We start from the raw sequence: 20,356 nt of genomic DNA, 5'->3' as shown, positions 1-20,356 counted from the left end.
TGTGTGCTCACAGTGTGTGTGTTCACTGCTCTGTGTGTGTGCATTTCGGATGGGTTAAATGCAGAGCACAAATTCTGAGTATGGGTTACCATACTTGGCTGAATGTCACTTCACAACTATATAAAAGCAATCGTTATAGTACTTTTTGTATTCATTAATTCCTTTGTTTAACTGTTCTATCTGATTATCATACAGACTTCTATCTAGACAGAACTGTTAACAACGACAGTAAACAAGAGAGAGAATGTGAGCACTGTGTGCACTCAGGCTCTGCCGCTGTCAGCACCGTCAAAATCAAAATCTCGCCTCGAACACATCAGACATCAGCCAAGCAGAAAAACGTTTTGGCCGATGCCGATATTTGAAAACTGCCAAATATCGGCCGATATATCCGATATATGATTGATTGTAAACCAGGGACCCCCTTCAACACTATCTATCTAACGTCTATCTATCTATCTATCTATCTATCGATCTATCTATCTATCTATCTATCTATAAACACACACACACACACACACACATATATTTATGAGTGTGTGTGTGTGTGTGTTAAGCTCATTGGTATATTAATATATGTTTAATAGTAAGTTTCTCTAATCTGTCTTTACAAGAGAGTTTCCAACAGAGTGTTATTGACATCAGCAGTTTAAGGACTGGTTGCTGCGCTCATTTTACACAGGCTGTCAGTCAGTGCAGTTACATTATTATGCCAGGAGGTGTCAGAAAGGGACCGTTAAAAAATGCATTAAAACCATTAAAAGCATTAAAACACATCATTCATGAATGAAAAAAAGATGTTAAAAAAGTTTAACATTAAAGCCACTCTACATGGTCCAGTCGGCTATCAATGCGTTACCTGGATAATGCTGTAACCGATGCTTGACAATGCCCCTGTCTGTTCAGTAGGTATGTACTACTGAACATTGCTGATGCAGTGATGCGAAATACCCTTAAACTGACTTTTTTTTCTACAAATATGTAACTTGACTTGAAAAAGGACAGACACAATCTCTCTCTCTCTCTCTCTCTCTCTCTCTCTCTCTCTCTAGATCTACAGAACATATGTACAAATCACAAAGGTACACAGAGTCTTAATGATGTATAAAAGAGAGCAGTTGTTGTGAAATATTACTCTCTTTACTCTTGTTATAATTATGAACTTACTGAAAATTCAAAACACGTGCACTAAAACAAGACAAAAAAAACCCTATGCTCTGCAGTTGGCTTGTAAGTAGTGATATTAATATTGTAGTCGCAACAGCCCTTTAACAACTCGAATACAATAACAATTGTGCTTCATTTGTGTTGCAGTAGTATGCATATTTTAATCAATGTACTTTAAGCAATCAGCAAGATTTGAAATTTGATGTTAACAATAACTCTTATCTAGGGGACCCACTATGAACATTTTTAATGTCTTTCTTATCTGACACACACGGCTCAGTTTATGAAGCTGATGATCTGAATCAGGTGTCAAGGGCTGGACTTAAGAGCTACTGCTGTAAAATTATCAGAATCCACATACAGTTTATACATTTGTACATTTAAAACAACTTAAGAAATCTGCAGTACCCTCTTGGACCCCCGATAGAAAGTAATTGATCCAAACAAAGAATCCACTTATATTATAGCATCTTTATATTTAATTTATACATACTTGTTGTATGTCTTAAGAAAGAAATACATGGAAATCATCTGAAGTTTTTCTTCTACCAATATATTATAGTTTGCGCTCGACCTGGACTAACTTACCACTCTAAATCAACTTTGTGCTCGCTGAAGAGTGGCACTCTGAAAGGTAACATCAGGAGGAGTGAATCATGCAGTCCTCCACACCCATGACTCCTTTCCCTCCCCAACCATCCTCTCAAATCTATACACTACTACTCAATCTTATTTTTAAGCGCTCCCAAACACAGAGAGGGGCTGTTTCACAGTGATTGAGTGGACTGGGACAGAAAGTAGATTTGCATACATTTGCAAAAAAAGGAAGCAGGTGACGTGAGGTAATAGAGCAGACAGATGTTTAACTGAGCGCGAGGATGCGCGCAATGACATATTCAAGGCGTAATTACTGTGAGACTTTAAAGTGTCGCGCGCTCGTGTTGCGTTGTTACGTAGATGAGGTGTAAATGTAAAGCTTGTTTGCACGCGTGAGTCCTGGCAGCGCAGTCAATTTAGCTCTCTTATTGAAAATAAACACAAGCATAGGCGGAACTTGCAGAACTTTTTGCCCCACTAAAGTAGGACATAATGCCTGTTCGACGCGGACACGTTGCGCCTCAGAACACCTTCCTGGACACCATCATTCGAAAATTCGAGGGTCAAAGTAAGTGAATGACTTTTGTTGTTGCTTACTTGTTTAGTTAAATAAGCACTTAATATGTTCAGATGTTTATAATGATGGTGATGATGATTTTTTTTAATTTTATAATTTTATTATCGGTATTCGTTTTGATGATGATGATGATGATGATTATTATTATTAAGAAATGTTTTTGTATCATTTGAATATGTGATATGTGGATCATTTGGATCATTTGAATATGTGAACTGCTTATTATTGGTAACTTCACGATTCACAGAATCGACATATGAGATGGACATTATATTTATTTCATCTAAATAAACAGATTTTTGATGTAAATGTATTCATAATATATATATATATAAATATATATATATATATATTATATATATATATTAATGTGACATTCATGTATGAAGTATGTGTTTTTTCTGTGTAAAGTGTCTTAACAACTGTGTGACTTTAATAATTACTTAATTTTAATTTCAACAATTTATTTAATTGTATTGCATATCACTGTAATTTTGTCTTTCTTTTAACTGATGTAAAAAAAAAAGACATGCTTTCATTTTTTTTTTTGGTTTCTACGTGAATGTGATTTATGAATGTCTTGCATCTCTTGCTTTACCTTAACAGATCGCAAATTCATTATCGCCAATGCACGAGTTGAAAACTGTGCCATTATATTTTGCAATGATGGTTTTTGCGGCATGTGCGGCTACACACGTGCAGAGGTCATGCAGAAGCCGTGTACCTGCAGTTTTCTGTATGGACCGCATACTGGACGACCAGCGGTGGCCCAGATGACCAAAGCCTTACTGGGCTCTGAAGAAAGGAAAGTGGAGATCTCCCTATATAGGAAAGATGGTAAGTTTCTGGGGGTGTTTCTTATATTTTTATATTTAAACATTCATTTTTGTAGGTGTCATTACAGTGACGATTAAAACAACTGACCTAGAAGCATACAAGGACCACAAGCAATATCATGCACATGCATTCATTTTATTATGGATACTCAACTAAAAGATGAGGATTACAGACTAGTATAGTGGCTATTCTAAGTATTTCTATTTATGTCCTCTCTTATTTAAAGATAGCATTTCTGGATGATGTATTGATTTCCAGGACAGCTGGGAGTATAGGAACAATAGTCATAGAAGACATAATTACAAAGGACAATTTCTCACTATCCAGATCAATTCATGGTGCTATAAGCCAGTAACCCAAATGGTTGCATAAGGGTGTCATAACATTGTGTCCTCTAGAGGTGCTCAGGACAGAGGACAATGCATACAGTGCGGATTTGAGTTTACGTTACTAACAAGTCAGCAACTTATCATAATCCATGAGCTACCAGAAATGCTCCTGAATGACTATTTTAAAGGGAAGAATATGCTAGCATGTTAACAGAGCAGATAAACATACACATGGTCCATCCTAGACTTTGTCCGAGCACATGGTATTTTTCCACTGATCTGGATGGTAGGAATACTTCTCAGTGTGACCCTTTGTAACCTAGCCACCCTAAATTTCTCAGGTGTGCTCCGGCTACATTTATTCATTCTGAAATATGAGACCTCTCAGTTTTCTGACTTCCTTACGCTGTCGTCAACATTTCAATACAGTATGTCATTGGTAACAATGAAGTTTAGGATATACATGTGTACAGTCGTGGTTTTGTGTTGACTTATGTGGTCTGTGGGTATTGTGTCATTGTAACCTACAAGTCAAATCTATCACCTTATGCCCATCAGGATTGTCATTGGACGGCATGTTCAGTATGTGTATCAGAATACAATAGCAATATAAATATAAGCTATGGTTGGTGTTCAGATGCCATGTTTGAAAGTTTAAGCATGTTTTATGAAGGAGGTGTGAAATGCATTATGTGAAATCCTTGTTCATTTCTAGTACAGACTAGTTACCAGAGCTTTATTGTAATAGCAATTTTTCAGTCAGTCAGTAAGTCAGTTTTTTTTTTTTTTTGGATTTATGCTGAGGTTTGTGGATGTATTGACAGCATCTAAAATGTAAAAGTATTAATGTATGCTGCAGAAATGTAAAAATGTTTATTTTCATTTATATCATAAATAAATTCATGTAGTTACATTTAACTGTTTTGAGACCCTAAACCTACCTTTTAAAAAAAACATAATAGGCAGATAAGTGCAGAATAAATAATTTTAGTTAAAATATATTACTATAAAGATGTTTTTCTAAATTAAATTAAGGTCTTTTCTTACACAGAGCTAACTGACTTTATAATTGACATGTGCAGACTTGAAGACCTGGAATACAATCCAGTAATATAATTAATAGATTTGTTTAGGGTTCATATGTCGATTACTTTGTAGCAAAAGCAAGTAAAATCAAAATCAAATGATTAACTAATGAATAATTGTTGGCAGATTTGTCATTTAATATTTTTACTTGTATATAGTGCATCCGGTGTAAAACGACGAAGTCTGTCTATAAGCGTTGAATGTGGCAACAGAAATCACACAGACCAGAGATTTGTAAACATTTGTACATCTTTAAAAATGTCTATGCAAATGTACAAAAATGTGTGTCAGTAGCACAGTTTACATATAAATACATATGATTACTGATGAAATCATGTTACATTTGCCAGTGTGTTTATGGGCTTCTCCTATTTGTCAGTGGGATGCATTGTCCCAAATACAGTCGTAAATAGGGATCTAACTATTAACTGCAAGCTGATTGAAAATTGATTCAAATACTTTATGATTCAAATTGGTTGATGCTAAACAAAATCACAATTCATTTAGGGTAGGAGTTTATATGAATGCATGTCTGAGGGAAACTTACTGTCTTTAGAAAAGTTTAGATGGTATTTTTCTTTTCATCTTGCCTCTGTATAATGCATATTATAGTTCATAAGTGCAGCTCTGCTTTGTTTACAGCGGAAACCAAGGAAATGCTTTAAGCACCACCTGCTGGCAGAGAGTTGATCTGCATCTCATTCAGGTCGTCTGCTGTTTCATGCAGATATTTTTATGTATAGTTGCACAAAACTGAAGTCAAACCATTCTGTTTTCGCTTCAGAAATGTCAAAATTATACAGTCTAATTTAAATTAAAAACTGCATGTTGCATGTATGCAGCATCTTTCTTTGGATCATGATTAAAATGCAGTGGTTGCCTCTAATTTTAAATGAAAAGAGCACAGACAAAGCCTTATTTTATTTATATGAATATATTTATTTTATTTGTGCTTGTTTTAACATTTCAATTTAGTTTTGTTATTTACATTCTAATTAAATTTTGTCATTTAGCAGACACTTTTATCCAAAGTGACTTACAAATGAGGACAATAGAAGCAAACAAAACCAACAAAAGACCAATAATATGCAAGTGCTATGAATTGCATCGAATCGTGAGTTGAGTGAATCGTTACAACCCTAATCGTAAATTTTATTTCTAATTGACCTCAATTAAATACTCCAAAAGACGTTTCATGCAGATACACAAAGGAAACATAGAACAGCCTTCATCATTCACCAACATTCAGTGTAAATGATATGGGAAGAGATGTGCTTTCTTGTGTATCAATCCCATAAGAGCCCTAAAAATTATTGAGAATTAATCAGTAGCAGGACTTAGCACCAAGATTTTTTTTTTGTTACTCTAAACCATAAATACAACTAAGATGTGTTATAAATGTGTAGATGGCTACAGTCCAGAGGGTCATTTATTACTGAAAACTAATGTGAGGTAATGAAGGTGTCATGGTCAGTAATAACGTCATGCAGTCTGGAGAGGACTACTGGACGTTTCTGCACAAATTACCTGCTGCAAGGACACACAAAAAGCTCCTCTGAGGGAACCTTGAAGGATAATGATGCTTCAGCGAAATTCTGCAATACAAAGGAAAGCCATGGGGTGTATTCAGAACCCTCTAGGGATGTACAAAAATTAAAAGTTAAAAACTAGTATGATCAACATAAATAATTTAGTTTTATGAACCTAAAGAAATAGTACCTTCTCATTATGTTACCCAGTGCACCATTGCCCAATTTCCCGTAAAGGCGAAGATCCTTGCCACTTAAGAGAGTCCTTGGGAAGGACTTTGAAAGCAAAGCGTGGAACTAATGGTGGTTGCACCAGTAATCCTCCCACAAAAGAGCAATTGCTATGAAATGTCCAACACTCTTTAAAGCCTGTTGGTCCTCTGAGGTTTATCTATGTAAAGCATAGCAGATGATCACTTAATGATGACCCCTGAGGCAGATTATGCTCTTGCAGTAAATGATCTGGGGATGACTTTTAATAGGAACTCCCCATTTCAAAGCTTGCTACATTTTTTTTCTTTTTCTTAATGAGATAAAACAGAGCCTCATTAGTTTGAGCTTTATATTTGATGAAAATAATGGCATTATTCTTTAACTGAAAATTTAACTGTAATTTGTTGCTTGTCTTTATGCAACAATAGTTATTTATAGTGGAATAACCAAGCTGCTCTTTCCCATAATAAAACCTGTTCATCATATAATCTATTGTATGACTCCAGAAAGTTCTGAAATACTTTTCATGATGTTTTTTTTTTTTGTCATTTTTGGAGCTTGACAGTCTATGAACCCTATTTATTTTCATTAAAGGAATAGTTCATCCAAAAATGAAAACATGCTGATAACACATTTAAATGCACCTATTGTACATATGGGATGGTCTGATGGTGTATGCACAGATCTGGTGAAATTTAGCATATTGCTTGCTCACCAATCATCTTCAGTGAATGGGTGCCAAACAACTGATAAAAAATATGACAAGTAACCCACTCCATTAATTAAAATTCCAGTTGTTTAAATAGTGTCTTGTAAAAAGAAAAGTTTTTATGAAACAAAGTTTATAATTTCAAACAGTTTATTCTAGCTAAAATATGAGTCCATATTATTGCTATTTCCAGTAACAATTTCTCTCTTCTGAATAAGTAAAGAAATATGCACAAATCAAGCACTATATACTGTACAAGTGACCACAGACCACAGTCGGTGATATGTGCAGACAACAGGGGATGGACTTTTTGCATTAGAGGAAGCATTATTATGGATTAGGAACGTGGATTTTGCCCAGAAGCAAATGTTTAAAATTAAAATGCTTTATTGTTTCATACAAACCCACAGATTTTACTTCACAAAATATTAACACTGGAGTCGTGTGGAAAGTGATTGTGATGTTTTTATCAGCTCTTTGGACTCTCATTCTAATGGCATCCATTCACTGCAGAGTATCCATAGGTGAGCTAGTGATGTAATGTAAAATTTCTCTGTTCAGTAACTGTTCAGTCTTTGGATGACAATGAGAGTGAGTACATTTTCAGCAAATTTTCTTTTGTACGTGAACTGTTTGTTTAAAAACATAAAATAAAGAATCTAAATATTGTAAAGACAACAGCTGTCACTTTAAGAGGTGAACAAAGTATTTCCAGTATTTTTCACCCATCTTCTCTGGACTATCTTATAAGTATGAATAACTTTTTCAGAAGTATTTTTTTAAAATGATAAAGTAATGATAAGTAGTCACTAAATGATCAAAAACTCCAAAACATGACCCAATTATGAGCATAACAAGGAAAGATCCAATGGAAGTCCTATGATCAACAGATAAGACAGAGGATGACCCTGCTCATCAGTCTTCATATTCTGGTAATGGCCTTCTCAGCTATAATTAGACAGAGTAATGACTGAAACCATCTCTGGGAGTTAATTATTTAAATGTCCGTTCTTCATCCCTGAACTCTCATAGGAGAGCCTAGTCAGAAAGCCTTCCTCAGCGTTCATCGGAGTTTGGAGTAACTTACTTTTCAGATGCTGATATACATTATGGATTTATTAGTTTGTATGTTGTTAACCTGGTTTTGCCGACAGTATCACTATAGGATCAAAGTTAGAGTCAAACTTGATGAATACTTTACAAGTGACAGAAAATGTTCAAATACAATTAATCTTTAATGTTAATAGATCCTCTGCTAATTTGTTTACATTCATCTTCTAGACCAATTCTGTTTTAATTGTTTAAAGGGTTAGTTCACCCAAAAATCAAAATTATGTCATTAATAACTTACCCTCATGTCGTTCCAAACCCGTGAGACACAGTTTAATATATTTTAGATTTAGTCCGAGAGCTCTCAGTCCCTCCATTGAAACTGTGTGCACGGTATACTGTCCATGTCCAGAAAGGTAAGAAAAACATCATCAAAGAATTTTTTTAAGCATCGAAAATACATTTTAGTCCAAAATAGCAAAGACTACGACTTTATTCAGCACTGTATTCTCTTCCGTGTCTGTTGTGAGATTTCAAAACACTGCAGTTTAGTGATATCCGGTTCGCAAACGAATCATTCGATGTAACCAGATCTTCTTGAACCAGTTCACCTAATCGAACTGAATCGTTTGAAACGGTTCATGTCTCCAATAAGCATTAATCCACAAATGACTTAAGCTGTTAATTTTTTTAATGTGGCTGACACTCTGTAACGACTGGGTGAAGGAGTGGCAGGAAGTAAGTGCGGGTTTAACATGGTTTAATGAAGACAATGATACAGGACAACAATAAGACACAAAGATGACGCTGAAAGGAATACACAGTCCAGGATGGTGCAGGTGGGTGAAGGATCCGGATGGCGGAGATGAGTTGGCAGCAGGAGAGGATGACACAGGAACTGCGGGGAAGCGAGCCGAAGGTAAGTGATGTTGCTTGTTGGGGATGAGTCTTTTGGCAGTTCTAATGTACTCTAAATTCTTGTGATCGGTCCAAACAGTGAAAGGTACCCCTGACCCTTCCAACCAGTGACGCCACTCCTCTAAAGCTAATTTGACAGCCAACAATTCTCTGTTACCAATGTCATATTTGCGTTCAGCAGGAGATAAACGATGTAAGAAAAACGCGCAGGGATGAATCTTATCGTCCGAGGCAGCACGTTGGGAAAGAACTGCTCCTACTCCGACCTCTGATGCGTCGACCTCCACCACGAACTGCCGTGTGGGATCAGGGGCTACAAGGATGGGAGCCGAAACGAAGCGGCTCTTGAGGTTGGTAAATGCAGTTTCTACTAGACTAGACTAGTTGGCTGAAATTACGAATAAAACGTCGATAAAAATTGGCGAACCCCAGAAACCGCTGTAGGGCCTTACGGGAATCTGTATATGGCCAATCTATCACAGCCTTAACTTTGTCAGGATCCATATGTATTCCCTCGGAAGAGACGATATACCCTAGGAAGGGGACAGACTGTGCATGGAATACGCATTTCTCCGCCTTGACAAAAAGCCCAATCTCAAGTAATCTCTGGAGCACTCGTCTGACGTGTTGCACATGTTCCTGGAGAGATGAAGAAAAAATCAGTATGTCATCCAGGTAAACATATATAAACTGATCTACCATGTCTATCAACACGTCATTAACGAGTGCTTGGAAAACCCCTGGCGAGTTGGAGAGCCCGAACAGCATCACCAAATATTCAAAGTGCCCTCTAGGGGTGTTAAAGGCGGTTTTCCATTCATCCCCCTTCCTGATGCGGACCAAATGATAAGCATTACATAAATCCAATTTTGTGAATACGGATGCTCCCTGTAACCTCTCAAAAGCTGAAGACATCAACGGCAAAGGATAGGTATTCTTTATCGTGATGTTGTTCAGCTCTCGGTAGTTAAAACAAGGTCACAGAGAACCATCCTTCTTACCCACAAAAAAGAATCCCGCCCCCGGTGGAGAAGAGGAAAGGCGAATGAACCTCGATGCCAAGGAATCAAAAATGTATTTCTCCATGGCCTCCCTCTCTGGAATAGAAAGAGAGTAAAGCTTGCCCTTAGGCGGAGACTTACCTGGAACTAAGTCTATAGCACAGTCATAGGGATGATACGGAGGAAGAGAAGCATCACGGGACTTACTGAACACCTCCTTCAGGTCCAAGTACTCTGCGGGCACGTTTGATAACACCATGGTCTCCTTCTGAAAGACAGAAACAGGCACAACAGGACAAGCAGAAACCAGACAAGACTCATGACAACTTTCACTCCACAAAGTGACTGTGTTGGAACCCCAATCCACTCGTGGAGTTATGGGTTCAGTGTAGTGAGTAACATGTGGCAGTTCCTGGCCATTGAGTGCGGTGACATGGATGGGATGAGACACAGGAAGGACAGGAAGGTTCAAGTGACGTGCAAGGAGAGAGTCAATGAAATTACCTTCGGCCCCAGAGTCCAGAAGGGCGTGACAGTCGTCAGTGCGGTTCTCCCACCGCAGTTTTACCGGAAGGAAAGTCGAAGATGTGGTTGAGAACTTCCCGGCGGAGATCCCACCCGATAGTAGCCTCAAACTTACTGGCTCTTTTACCAGGCATGAATGGATGGAATGCTCCGAGCCACCGCAATACAAGCATAGTCCTTGGTGCCTCCGCCGCTCTCTCTCCCTCCTGGAAAGCCGAGCTCTACCCACCTGCATGGGTTCGTGATCGTAGACGGGACCGACCATGTTCTCTTGACTCGAGCGGCCCCGTTCCGGAGAGACGTAATGGCGTGATGGACTGGCTTGTTTACCCAGGCGATTAATCCGAGCATCCACCCGGAGTGCCAGGTCGATGAGACCGTTGAGTGTTGGGGGCAGCTCGAGGAGGTAGATCTCCTTCTGAACACGATCAGCCAGCCCATGCAGGAATAGATCCCACTGCGCCACCTCGTTCCACTCGCACGCGGCTGCCAGGGTGCGGAACTTGATGGAGTAATCCGCCACCGACGATTTCCCTTGTCGGAGGTCCGAAAGTTGGTGAGCGGCCTCCCTGCCGGCACCGGCTCAATCGAACACTCTTTTCATTTCTTCGTAGAGGGCGTGGAACGAGGTGCAACACAGATGTCGATTCTCCCACACCGCTGTCCCCCATAAGTCGACCTTGCCAGAGAGTAGGATAAGAGCAAACACAACCTTGGACTCTTCCGTCGCGAAGGTGCGGGGCTGCAATGCAAAATGCATGGAACATTTGTTAAGGAAAGTCTTGCAAAAGTTAGGCTCACCGGAGTAACTCTCTGGTGCCGGAAGTCACAGCTCTGGCCGGAAGTGATCCTGGGAGGTCTCCCGGGGGACGGGCAGCGCAGGTGGTGCGGTGGGCGCAGTAGGAGAGGTGAGTTGATGGATCTGCTGGGTGAGCTCGGACACCTGTGTCACCAGTGCTTGGGTCGCGCGTCCGGTGTTCACAATGCTCTCCTGCTGCTGATCCATACGGTTGCCGCTGTGATGGATGAATTCCGAGAGAGAAGTGGTTCTCGCTGCTTCCATGTTTGGTGAGAGCGTTCTGTAACGACTGGGTGAAGGAGTGGCAGGAAGCAAGTGCGAGTTTAACACGGTTTAATGAAGACAATGATACAGGACAACAATAAGACACAAAGATGACGCTGAAAGGAATACACAGTCCAGGATGGTGCAGGTGGGTGAAGGATCCGGATGGCGGAGATGAGTTGGCAGCAGGAGAGGATGACACAGGTACTGCGGGGAAGCGAGCCGAAGGTAAGTGATGTTGCTTGTTGGTGATGTGCGTAGAGTGGATGGGGTTCCGGGAGACAAGGACATCCAACGCAGAAACACACAAGAAAGCAAACATAAGTCACGTACATGAAACAACGCTCTCACGAACACAAAACGCTACACAAGCCAATATATAGGGATGAGTAATGAGTGACAACTGTTGCTGATGACAATTAGCGGAGACGCCCCCACAAACTAATTAGTGCTGATGCGTAACACACAGACTTCACCCACTAAGTGCAAAACCCTGAGAGCACGGTTTACCAACCGTGACACACTCCCTCTGAGTTCAAACAAACCAATATCCCGGAGTAATTCATTTACTCAAACAGTACACTGACTGAACTGCTGTGAAGAGAGAACTGAAGATGAACAACGAGCCGAGCCAGATAACGAACGAACGACTGACTTGTTCATGAGTCAAGAACCGGTTGCATCGGTTTTCAGATCACCAGTAGTTCTTTTGGACAGTTCGATTCAATAAACTGGTTGAAAAATACGGTTCACCGGTACTTTTGCGCTCGATGTAATGACGTTATTTGCAATGATTGCCCTTGATTCAAGCCTTCAGTTTACCCGCGCTCATAACATTAGCACAGAATCAGTTCAGAATCAATCACCAAAAAAAACAGTTCGGTTCAGACGCTCTGTGTGTCAGTCTGCTTCACGCTGAATCACACAACACATGCACAGTATCATCAGCTCCTCGGTTCTCGTATCGGATGTGTCTGACAGAAACGGTTCTTGACTCGAGAACGAGTCAATCTTTTGTTTGTTATCTGGCTCGGCTCAGTGTTCAACCTTCAGTTCTCTCTTCACAGAAGTTCAGTCAGTGTACTGTTTGAGTAAATGAATTACTCCAGGATATTGGTTTGTTTTAACTCAGAGGGAGTGTCGGCCACATTAAAAAAGTTAACAGCTTAAGTCATTTGTGGATTAATGCGTATTGGAGACGCGAACCGTTTAAAACGGTTCAGTTCAATTTGCTGAACTGGTTCAAGAAGATCCGGTTACATCCAATGATTCGTTCGCGAACCAGATATCACAAACTGCTTTGTTTTGAACTCTCTCACAACAGACACGGAAGAGAAGACAATGCTGAATAAAGTCGTAGTTTTTGCTATTTTTGGACCAAAATGTATTTTCAATGCTTAATAAAATTCTAACTGACCCTCTGATGTCACATGGACTACTTTGATGATGTCTTTCTAACCTTTCTGGACATGGACAGTATACCATTCACACAGTTTCAATGGAGGGACTGAGAGCTCTCGAACTAAATCTAAAATATCTTAAACTGTGTTCCGAAGATGAACGGAGGTCTCACAGTTTTGGAACGACATGAGGGTGAGTTATTAATGACATCATTTTGATTTTTAATTTTGACTATAGTGTGTTTATGACATGCCACAGGTTCAATGTTTCACTGGCCAAATTTCTAGGTATTTACAGAGCTGACAGTGTAACATGAACCCCTGGCAGGCTTGTAGTTCCTAAGAGGAGTCACAAATACGCCAGCAGTTCAGCTCAAACCTTAGGCTATTATCTAAATTTGCATGCTATTTGTTTTATGATATTCAAATCCTACGAGTAAATCGAGAGGATAGCAGGCACAAGCTCACATACTGGTAATACAGAGCTGTCTGCTACGTCTTGCTTTCTTTGTTTCTTTGGTATTCTCAAGAATAAACACTTGGCAACCATGCAAACAGTAAATATAAAATTATAGAGTTCTGCAAATTTCTGCAGAATTTGTGTGCAACTCATTCACATAGTTACTCACTTCGCTCAGCCACTATTTATTAAGTATTTTAGCTTATTTGATAGTGCTTTCTGCTGGAAATATGAGTGTAGCATTTATTATAACATATTAAAATCCATTCTGTAGAAATTTGCAGTTAGATTTTGTTTATTTTGGCTGATTTGAAACAAACAAATACTAGAAAGTGACTAACACTAGAACCCACTTTGAGATCTTGAAAAATGTTCAAATGAAATTATAAAACAAATTCTAAAAATTATTTTGTATACCATCTTATTTATCAGTTTCATTTAACACAATGGCTAAGGTATACTCTTAAACAATCTGTGATAGTGGAAAAATGTTCTACAGGTTATCAGATTTTTCTTCACCCAAAGGAAAACATTTTTTTTTTACTCATTTTGGTGATCCCAAAACAATTCTACTATGGGACTGTGAAAACCTTTTTTAGAAAGCTTTTTTATAGCATAAGAATGAATGAACCACAAATAAAGATGTGTAAGATAAAGAGAGAGTATGTTTCCTTCTTTGTGGCCCAACAAGTAAAAGCAACCAAATGGAATGTACTGAAGCAACTGACATAAAAACTGCAGTTCAGTAAGTGTATCGCATTGGTGATACAAAACTGCATGAGGACAAAGGAGATAAACAAAAAGTCTTTTAATCAGGTAATTCCAGGTGAGCAGGCATGAAAACCAACTTAACATAGACAGAACGGACGAAGACTAAGGGAGAACTGAGGATTTATAACCATGAACCAAACAAAAGGTCAACAGACAACAGGTGAACTGAATGACATAATCAGGCAACTCAGGAAAATTAGGTCACAATGGAGAACAAGAAAACAGTAAACAAGGCGTAACAAGATGTAACAGTTCGCCCTGTCCAGGGAAGGCTGTAACTAAGTCCAACTGAGGAGGGAGGGTGGGGGCTCTGGAGGAGAGCATGGAGTAGGCGAAAGGCAGAAACAAAAATAGTCCAAAAGAGTCCAAGAGGGAGTGGAGGGTGGGAGGAGCCAAGGGGAAGCCAGGAGAAGGAGGAGCCAGATGTTGGTCCAGAGACCAGCCAGGATGAAGCCCCAGGACAGAGTCAAGGAGGGAGAAGCCATGGTGGAGAAGGCCTTGACGGCACCCTGGGGACGAATGATGAAGACAGAGCCACTGGAGGTGGAGACCCAAATGGAGCCAAGCAGACGGAGAGACAGGGCGACACTGAGGATCCGGAGGGCCAAGGCAGAGCTGATGGCTCAGGCAAATATGGTGGAGGCAGAGATCCGGAAGAACGTGGCAGAGCCGGAGCGACTGAGGTCAAAGGTGGAGCCAGAGGGAAAGAGGAGCCAGACAGAATCAGAGGGACGGAATAAAGTGGCTAACCCGAGGAATGGAGTCCCAAGGCAGCGGATGGTCAATGACTGATGCAAACTTCTGCACTGGCTCACGTGTCATGGCTACGACACCTCCGTGGCTGGCTGGTCTTTGATTTGGGAGAGGGGCTGGAGATGTCCTCATCAGCGGGGCAAACAAAGAATTACATTCCATTTTTCTCCTGCACCCAGTTCACAAATGCGGCGAAAGTGTCCCTGGGACCTTCCGCTGGAAAGCATGTCTTCAACTGGTTGCTCAGTCTGGTGTGGTAAAAAACACAGAGCGAGCTATCAGGGTAATGAGTCAGGCACACAAGATGTAAAACATCCTGTGTGAAGTCCTCCAGCGGAAGGTCACCTTGCTCCAGTCATAGCATGACCACAGCAAGAATGTCCATGGTGACAGAATTCAAAACAGTGGGGAAAAAGGAAACAAAACACACAAAAAAAATTTTTTTAAATCGTTAGTCCGTCCTTTTGTCTCGCATTGATGATACAAACTGCATGAGGTCGAAGGAGATAAACGAAAAGTCTTTTAATCAGAGAGGAGAACAGGCATGGAAACCAGCTTAACATAGACAGAAAACAGATGAAGACTAAGGGAGAATTCAGAATTTATAACCCTAAACCAAACAAAAGGAACTAATGAGATGATTAGCAGAAAACAGGTGAAGTTAAGAAAACTAGGTTACAATGGAGAGAACAAAAAACAAGGCATACATGTAACAGTAAGACATGTTTTTTTAATTCAGGAACAATAATAATTCATTGAAATGAAACTTCATTTTACAAAGTGAGTCGTGTGTTGGTTCAGTATTCACTCTGACAGATTCAGTGACTTCATTCATTGGATTCCTCAAACTGAATCAAACAACTCTGGTTTTCCTGGGTTTTAGAGCCCTGCCAACATAGTTTACATCAGGACTCTAATCTGCTTGCTAATCTGCAATTGAGAAACCTTAGTAATAAATCTAAATCACAAAAAATGATTTTCAACTGATCTATTTGTATTTTTATACTATAACCACCACTTCCAGGAAAATATCTGAAATATCTAGCTGAAACCACAGGATAAAATTGATACAGTGCATCTAAACCTAACAAGAGGATGTGGTGGAGAGGAGGAAGAGATAGATGAGGGGGTGTGTCAGGTTTCAGAGCCACTAAATCCCATTATTAATTTCAGTTTTCTATGGTGCTTATGTTCTTATGAAAACAATACAATTTCCTCTAGTGGCATTAACCTCCCTTGCTCTAATAGCCGCCTCTGTCCTTGGTACTGAAAACGTCAAAATCCAATTTAGTTTGTAAGGTTTACAAATGAAAGCTTACCTTTTTTATGGATCTAAACAGACATACCTTGACATTTGCAGATTAGGGAGTGAGATTCACTTTGGAATGTTTGTGGGCATCTCTTGAAAGGCTTGGTTTTACAAATTAGATCATTAGTGGTAAAGTCACACCCTTTTATTTTTCACAAACAGAAATTTGACATAAAATGCCTTTATTGAGCTAATTAACATGTCTAATAATAGCACATCAGCATTTCTGCTCACCTGTTTTGGTCTGATACCTTATACCCTCTGAATATTATGACGTGGAAGTTGCCGTTGTTAAGCAGCAGATGGTTATGCTCTTCGTGACTGTGTTTTACAGAAGCAGATGCTGCTGGTATGAATGAAATGATTTACAGAGCAATTGAGGAGTGTGTTTCACTCTATAATCCCTGAGAGATGGCATCATGTTCCCGAATTCCATTGTTGTCCTGTCTGCCCTTGAGTTCATCTCACTGTGAAGCACTCCTGGCCATCAATACTGGCCCATCAGACTGGCACAGAGAGGGGCTGATTGGTTTGGCATTGTGAGAGATCAGGAACCACAGTGCCAATGTGGGAAGGCTATCAGTTGCCACAGTGAACAGTCAGGGCTCAGGACATCTGCCAAGTTATCGCAGACCTTAACACAGACCTAGCATTTGAATGGACAGGTTGTGAATAATAATAAATCCACTTAAATACTTAAATCCTGTCTGCATCAACTATGTGTTTGCAGTGTAACGAGGATCTTTTGTTGTTGGCTGCCCTCTAGTGGTGACAGAAATGTTACAAGAGCTGTTGAGTGACCATTATTGGAAAAGTTCAGATTTCTCCCCTTTTCGCAGGTGTGTGTTTGCCGTGCTTTGTGGATGTGGTTCCAGTTAAGAATGAGGATGGCTTAGTCATCATGTTCATCCTGAATTTTGAGCTGGCAGATCAGCAGGACAGACCCTTCGACAGCTCACCAGGCAGAGAGATCAACCACAAACACACCATCCCATGGCTCTCTAAAGGTACTTATTGCTTACATGTCTGATAACCAAAATTGCAAACCAGTTGTACAATACAGTATAAACCAAAAATTATAAATATTATTGCTGTGAAAGGATTCATTATAATAAAAATTTTTGACAGCACTAATACAGATTATAAATCTTATGAAGATGCATTATGAATATTTTAATTAGAACAAAAACAATTTTATTCTGTTTATTGCCGTTTCATCATTTAGAATGACTGGTGCTTACTGAAAAGTTGAATAATTCATGTAAACAATGCGTTAGTTATTTGTCCTGTGAACACCATTTTTTGCGTTATGGCATCGTTGAATGCTTTTTAACTAAATGGTAGTATTTATTGGTATACTTGGTTTTGAAGAACTGATTAGTGTGAATAAGTTGTAAAAAATAACATAGATGTTGTCATAATAATTTTAATGCTTTTAGAGTAAATCATTCACTAGCAACACATATATAAAAGCATCTATAATAGAATATTTATATGCTGCTTGTTAAAACATTTTATGTTGCCAGATTACACACCTTTTTTTAAATGACTGTCAATGAAGATGATTTCAGGCAGCAGTATAGTTATGGTTTTTGTGGGAGCTACCATCATTGTGTTTGAATAACATACTGTAGCAATAATGTGACATATGCTTAACTTCCTTACTCTTTGGCATTTCCTCAGCTAAAAGACGGCGTCTCATGCTGCCCCTGCCCTTGCTGCGCTCCCTGAGTGGCAGTAAACAGTCTGTGAATGAAGATTCTGAAAGAGGCCACATGCAGCCGATGCCCCATATGGGCCATGAGTCAGTAGCCCTGGACAAACTGCTCTCCCTGCCTGAGCGCTCTGCACTGGGAGGATCTCAGCAATTTTTTTGGGAAGATAAGGCACAGAATGAGCCTGAAAGTGAGCCAAGGCCATCAGAAGCATCCCCTCCCCTGCCTCACGGCTTCTCTCAGTCCTCCCCTCGTCTGCACAACCTCACCTCAGAGGCATCTCCATCAACCTGCAGCAAGGCACACAGCCGCTCCTGCGAGAGCCTGTGTGGCATGCGGCCCTCACCCTCCACCAGTGACTTCAACTGGGACAGGAAACTGCCCGTCAGACCCAGTAGTGCAGGTAATGACACACCAGCTGGCCAACTCACTGTAAAGAATTGTGCCATTAAATAACAGTCATTTACTGGCAGCAGGGTTGCCAGTAAGGTACTGTTAATTTACAGCTCTCAACCATTAATTTACAACTCTTAATTTTTACAGTGTTTTACCATAATTCTAACTCCACTCCCATTGCTTCAAACAGTTGAGTTTAAAAACTAGCATTCATGCGATGTTAGTACTGTGAACTTATTTCATTTGAGTCCACTGAGAAGGAATATTTCATAGTATAAAACTGCAAACACTTAATGTGTAATAATAAAGTAACTAAAAACATTACTTTTATTCAAATCGTTGCAGTACATTGTCAGCTATAACACACATGTATGTGCTGAAGTACTTAACACAGAGATCATCACTGTATCAGCAACGCCGCATTTACTGTCTTTATATAAAGCAGCAGAACATCAGTGTTTGTGGCTCATCATTGACTGAAGCACATCCCTTAAAAAACCTTTTAAGCCCCGCAACAAAATCCTCAGTTTAAGATGAACACTTATAATGTGTGCACACTACAAAGTGTTAGAGTAACACTGAATCAGTGAAGTTAATGAGATAATCCTGTGATTAACTGATGATTGACCATTAGTGATGAACACCTGCTGTTAACAAGCAGAATCACTGAAGGAAAGAGAAATACAAGAACTACAACTGACTTCAGCCACAGCCCTAGATGAATCAACTGAAATAAAAATGTCATTAAATCTCTCAATTTGAATAAACAACTCCTAAAACAGCTTTATTTCTGTCAGATGTTTACAGAAGAACTTATTGAGAGTTACAAAGGTTTAGATGGGTTTTTTCACTACCATGATGGAGATCAGTGTTTACTTTTAGTTTTTAGGCTCTTGAATCGTGACTTTTTAACTCATAAGTTTTTTTTTTTGCTAGCTATAACAATGTGTAATAGCAAAAAAGAGTAAAATAAATCAAATCTGGTATTGTTGTTTATAGATTGATAAGAAGAAGCATCATCTTATTTCGGATTCACTGATTTTATCCAGTGAGTTTTGTCCTGTGCTGGTACCCAGCATGCATTGCATCATGAAGCTTTTGATTTTCACAATTGTTGAGATTCATATGCTGATTGGTGATGTCTCTCTTTGAGTGTTAATGACATGATAGTTAAAAATGTTTTAAACCCAAACTGTTTTAAAGTCTTATGTATTGGATGTCACATTGCTGGTTAATCTTATACTGTAAATCAAAGAAAAAAATATATATGTATAATGCACTCACTCATATAACTAGCCTCCGAATAAATCCAGCAACGCTTTAAGTCAGTCTACTAGATTATGATTATAAGAGGGCTTTTACACTGGGCTTGTTTGCTGCGGTCCGAGCTTGAGCGAGATTGTTCCCGTTGCCACACGTTGGTCTGCTTTCACACTCAATAGTTGTATCAAACCCAGGTGCGTTTGGAGTCACCTTACGTCATCGCAAACGCACACGGAAAACGCATGGAGAACACAACGTGACTGAGCATAGTTGTAATTTTTTTGTTATTTTGGTTATTATGCACAGTATAATAAGTAATTGTAATTATTTTACTTTACTTCCTGAACAAGTGCGCACCTGAGTCTGTGTTGCTTGCACATTCACTTGAACTGCGCCACAGCTCGGGAGCAACCAAACTCAGACCACCAAAATATCATCATCTAAATCACTGTCTCAATAAAATCTTCTGTAGACATCTGACAGAAATAAAGTCAGTCTGGTTAGTAATGAGTGAAGCTGCTAAAGCTGTTTGTTGAGTTTGTTAAATCTTCAGTTGATTTCATCCAAGGCTTTGGCTGAAGTCAGTTGTAGTCCTTGTGCGTGTCTTGTTTCTCTTTTCTTCATTGATTCTGCTTGTTAACAGCAGCTGTTCATCATTGTCTGAATTCACTCATTAGTTTTCATTCTC

The 20,356-nt window shown here is 39.4% G+C and overlaps 1 protein-coding gene across 1 annotated transcript in view; it reads left to right on the top strand.

Moving 5' to 3' along the window:
* Positions 1-2,256: 2,256 nt before the first annotated feature.
* The window catches only part of LOC132097010 (potassium voltage-gated channel subfamily H member 2-like), a 56,837-nt gene continuing 38,737 nt past the window's right edge, over positions 2,257-20,356 (top strand). Inside the window, exons 1-4 of the mRNA XM_059502675.1 lie at positions 2,257-2,332; positions 2,948-3,178; positions 17,134-17,301; positions 17,978-18,412. Coding sequence (XP_059358658.1) covers positions 2,257-2,332; positions 2,948-3,178; positions 17,134-17,301; positions 17,978-18,412 — 910 coding nt within the window. The remainder of the gene's footprint in view (positions 2,333-2,947; positions 3,179-17,133; positions 17,302-17,977; positions 18,413-20,356) is intronic.

The sequence above is a fragment of the Carassius carassius genome, chromosome 20 (assembly GCF_963082965.1).
Source record: "Carassius carassius chromosome 20, fCarCar2.1, whole genome shotgun sequence".
Lineage (NCBI taxonomy): Eukaryota > Metazoa > Chordata > Actinopteri > Cypriniformes > Cyprinidae > Carassius > Carassius carassius.
The sequence above is the reverse complement of the archived record's forward strand: the minus strand, read 5'-3'. Positions and strand labels throughout refer to the sequence as shown.